At 31.7% G+C, this 4,536-nt stretch overlaps 1 protein-coding gene across 1 annotated transcript; it reads right to left on the minus strand.

Moving 5' to 3' along the window:
* Positions 1-363: 363 nt before the first annotated feature.
* LOC149572644 (uncharacterized) lies at positions 364-1,924 on the minus strand. The gene is made up of 2 exons (XM_089811895.1): positions 1,759-1,924; positions 364-1,209 (listed from the first exon to the last, which is right to left on the minus strand). Exon 2 carries the CDS (start codon positions 1,120-1,122, stop codon positions 556-558), a length of 567 nt encoding a protein of 188 aa, XP_089668021.1. The 5' UTR covers positions 1,123-1,209; positions 1,759-1,924; the 3' UTR covers positions 364-555.
* Between the last annotated feature and the right edge of the window lie 2,612 nt (positions 1,925-4,536).

Here is a 4,536-nt window from a genome sequence, read left to right on the forward strand (position 1 = left end):
GTCTTTGTTAGCTTAAACATCATATAAAGTGTTAAATAGTCAAAATTGACTTTTTTTTTCCAAGCTCAATTTGTTCTTTAATGTGTGATGTTTAAGACCTGTTGTATGTCTGTTGTTTATAATTTCAAACTGAAGGCTTACAAACTCTTTAATTAATCCTTATTTAAAATTTGTTTGTGATCACATGAACTTCATTGCTAACTCTATGTTGCTACTCATTGGACAAAAAATTGTACCCTTTAAAAAATACCTTTCTTTACCATCCAAAAATTAGAAATGAATATTTTGACAAAGTTGGAGAGATTGATGTTCACTGTGAGATAATGGCATCTCAAATGAATTCTATAAAACACAAATTCAGAATAGAAATAAATACAGTTCAAAAACATTGATCATACTAGATATAGATATAGTGGCATACAGACAATATGTCATCACTATTCAACTCCTAACATCCCAAACCGGTTTGTCTTCATTAAGAAATAAAAATTATGACAAAGTGTTTACCATTAACATGCAATGATAATAACATAGGATCCCTGCACATATATACACTTAAAAAGGCTGGTTCATATTGCTAGGACACAGATTCTCATCTCCATGAACAAAGTGACTCGTAGAAGCAAAGACTGGTGATTCAATTCCCACAATCTTACATGTATAGCAATCACATAAAAAAGCAGGAGGATTAGCCTCTTGAATTATTTGACCCATTTGTTGGAGAGACTGAATTGATGGAGGAGGGTGTCTCCACTGTGGCAGTGGACCTGAAACAAGGAGGGTTTGCAGAAGAGGGCCTGCCTGAAGAACTGCTTCTACCAATTTCCCTCTCTCTGGTAGGGGTTTCACATTTTCATCCATGTTTAGAAAACTACCATTAGTTTTTAATGCACACCCTGCTGAATAAGCATAAGCAGGGACATCACTAATATGTCCAGTTGGAGGGGCAAAACTAATACACTTGTTGTTGTTATATCCAGTGTGAATGGCTCCTGCTCCTGCTTGAATGTAGTTTAGCTGCTTGGTGAGCCTCACACATTCCTCCCTTATTTCATCTCTTTCTCTCCTCAATCTCTCCACAAGCTCTTCCAAGTGGGATATTTGGGCTTCTTGAAGCTGCATCTGAGATTGTGTAGAGCTTCTTATAGAATCCAATTCAATGGCTGCACAGACCAGGAGTTGCTTCAACTCTTCTTCATTATATTCTCTCTGCCCAATACACACATTGGTTTTCAGTACATAGAAGCACATGAAATGACAAACCAATGGAATCATTTTCATACTGAGTATGTATAGACTTGAGCAATCACAACTTTGAATGAGAATCTATGAATCAAGACATTTGAAAATAAGTTAAAAAAATCTATTAAAAAATCTATTCACTATATCACTATATCTTTCTGGAAGAGTTACCACTCTAGCCATTCTTTGGAACAGATCACTCGAGAGACTATTTTGATGACAAATTTCAACATTTTAGATGAATAACGTTCAAATTATTATTTGTTTACCATAGAAAATTTGACTTCACCATCATTTGTAGACTTTTCCAGTTAATCTAATAGTCTATGACACCAAAAATAAAATATTCTTATACCCAAAACTCCATATTTTAGATTATCACTTACACTCACTGCATAATATGTATTATATGGGCTAACTAAACAACACAAATACAAATTATTTTTCCAGACTTTTTACACTCTTAATACAAATCAGAACGGTAAACAAACTTTCATTTTCATTGAATATACCCACCAACTTGACCTGATTGAAAACATTAAGAGTCGTATCATCAAATCGATCAAGACACTCTTTTCATAACCCAAATTTCTAAATTTGAGATGATAGCTGGCATTCACCGTATTATGTGAGGCTAATAGAAGCAAATATATAGAATTGATGCTCAAACTTTTATTTGAGTGCTTGTTAAGCACTCTTAATATAAACCAGAATAGTAAACAAATTTTCATTGAATTACTGGTCAACTAGACTACTAGACCTGATTGAGAACAATAAAAGTCAAAATTGTGTCATCAAATCAATCAGCATGGGTGCCATTAAGATCAAAAGATAGTAATCTAGTGTACTTTTTTTTGATGAATAATTGTTTTGCTTTTTATAAAATAATCTTATATCTCCAGTTACTTTTAAAAAACATATGTATTCTAATATTATAAATTAATAGAAAAGACCTAATTCATTTTAAAAAATTCCGTCAAGACATTATTCTGATGACCCAAATCCCTAAGTTTTGCTGACATTAACTGAAATAATGTGAAGCTAACATAAGTAAGCAGATAGAATGGATGCTCAAGTTTTTGTTTGAGAGCTTCTTGCACTCTTAATAAAAGCAAGAGCGTTAAACAAATATTCACAGAATCCACCCACCAACTTGACCTAATTGAGAAGATTAAAAGTCATGTCATCTAATCAATCAACATGGGTGCCCCCAAATTCAAAAGATAGTGACAGAGTGTACTCAAAAGCAGTGTTTATAATGAGCCTAAATATCATACAAGGCAAGGATAGTCCGACTTATCAAACGTTGAATTAGAGTTGCCTTCTTCCATAGCTGAATTCAACAACGACCCCTTTGACGAATGAGCTCACTATATGTAACATGGAGCTTCCAGAACCAGAGATGACTTTTAAGGAATTTCCTGCTAACGAAAACAGGTACAGAGTAGGCATGGATAAAACTTTAGCCATAAAAAGAAATAAAATTGTGACTGATTCATCTGAATGACAAGCAGGAACACAAATTTAGCCGGGAGATATGAGATATGAATATGAGATAGTCAGATACTATTCCAATAGCTATATATTTGGAAATGCATTTCCTGGACTTTGTGTCATGTAACTGCACTTAAGAAACTTTCTGCTGGTTTTTACTGTGTATAATTGATTTCTCTGCCACTTTAGCATTAAATAAATTTGTGATTACAAATAAACAAATTTGTGGGAGACCAAAAAATTGGAACACGGCACCTTTTTTACTTCAACCATTTCATCGAAAGGCAGCTGCTTCCTTTGAGGTTTCAAAATTCATGTCTATTTAATAGAATGCACTCTTACCGATTCAATTTAGTGATCTAGTACTATATAAAAGCCATGGATGATGAAGCTTTCTAATATTTTATGCACTGCAAGACCTCAGAATTTTGGCCTGGATGTTATGTATTGGGTGGTGTTACTTCCATCATATATCAAACAATTTACATTATAATAATTTACAATTTATTGACTAGCTACACCCTTTATGGAAAACTAGCATTTCAAATTTATGGATAACAATAATAGGTGAAATATAATAAACTTAGTTTCTAAATTACTAAAATTTTGAAAAAATAAATAATTAAGGTGGAGCATTGATGAAATATTGAGCAAAGTGACATGACAAAGTGTTCTTGTAGTTATCTACATCATTTTATCATTAAAGATATTTGCATTATAAATAAAGAACTTTAATTTTTCTTTTTGTATTCATCAAAGTTATAGAAGTCACAACTAAAGAACCTCGTTTCTTAAAAACAATGGAACTCAACATATGAAGTTCCTAAACTGCATGTTTAATTTATAATTATTAAAATAATTTTTGAAACAATCCATTGAAATTGAAACACTGGAATTTTCAAAGCTTGTAGAATTTTAATGTTATATACTCTTATTATCTCCAGTGTACGTGTCATGGCGGTCATGACATAGATGATGAAGCTTTGTAATCTATACATCCAAACTAGTGTGCTCTTGTGATGTAGTTAAAAATAGGGTGTTGAGTTGAGGGATGCATGAACATATGATTTTATGTATACAATTTCGATTAATAAAATAAGAAGAAAAAATATAAGACAATCTTTTGTTACAATTTTTAAAATTTAAACATATCAAAATTTACATTATAATAAATTGTTTCTTATGATTCAAATTTAAATTACAAGATTTTTACTATCCGTTTCTAGTTGTGCTAGTTATGCTTACATTACAAGATTTGTATGGACCATCCAAGGACATAATATGATAGCTTATTTGACTAAGAATAATACCTACCCATAAAACTATCACTTCAAAATTAAGATATGAATAATACTTGTCATATTGTAAACCTAGTTTCTAAACTACCAAGGTGTTTTAAAAATAATTAAATCAATGCATGAATAACTATTGAGCATGGTGACAGATGGCCAAGTTTTACTCATAGTTCTTTGTGTCATTTTAAAACAAGGAATGTTTGACATTAGAAATATATACAAATTGTTGGATTATTATATTCATCGAAGTTAGAGATGCCATAATCAAACCTAGCATTATCTCCATCCTCCACAAAATTTGAATGCAACATCTAAGATTCCTAAGCTACAAATTACATATTGAAGTCTATTCCTAAGCATTCCATTGGAACTAAAAGATTATTGTTTACTGATATAGGAGCATCTTGGGTCATTGGCAATCTTGCATCAATAAAAAAAAAAATTGTTTTTTGTTTTCAATCTGTTGATCATCTGAACCATCTTGTTGTTCTTGCTTTGTTTCATC

The sequence above is a fragment of the Cupressus sempervirens genome, chromosome 2 (assembly GCF_028749045.1).
Source record: "Cupressus sempervirens isolate cs-2001-9-10 chromosome 2, ASM2874904v1, whole genome shotgun sequence".
In the NCBI taxonomy this organism is placed as follows: Eukaryota; Viridiplantae; Streptophyta; class Pinopsida; order Cupressales; family Cupressaceae; genus Cupressus; species Cupressus sempervirens.

Coding starts and splice junctions, on each gene's coding strand:
- LOC149572644 (XM_089811895.1), bottom strand. CDS start 1,122: ATGCAGCTTCAAGAAGCCCAAATATCCCACTTGGAAGAGCTTGTGGAG.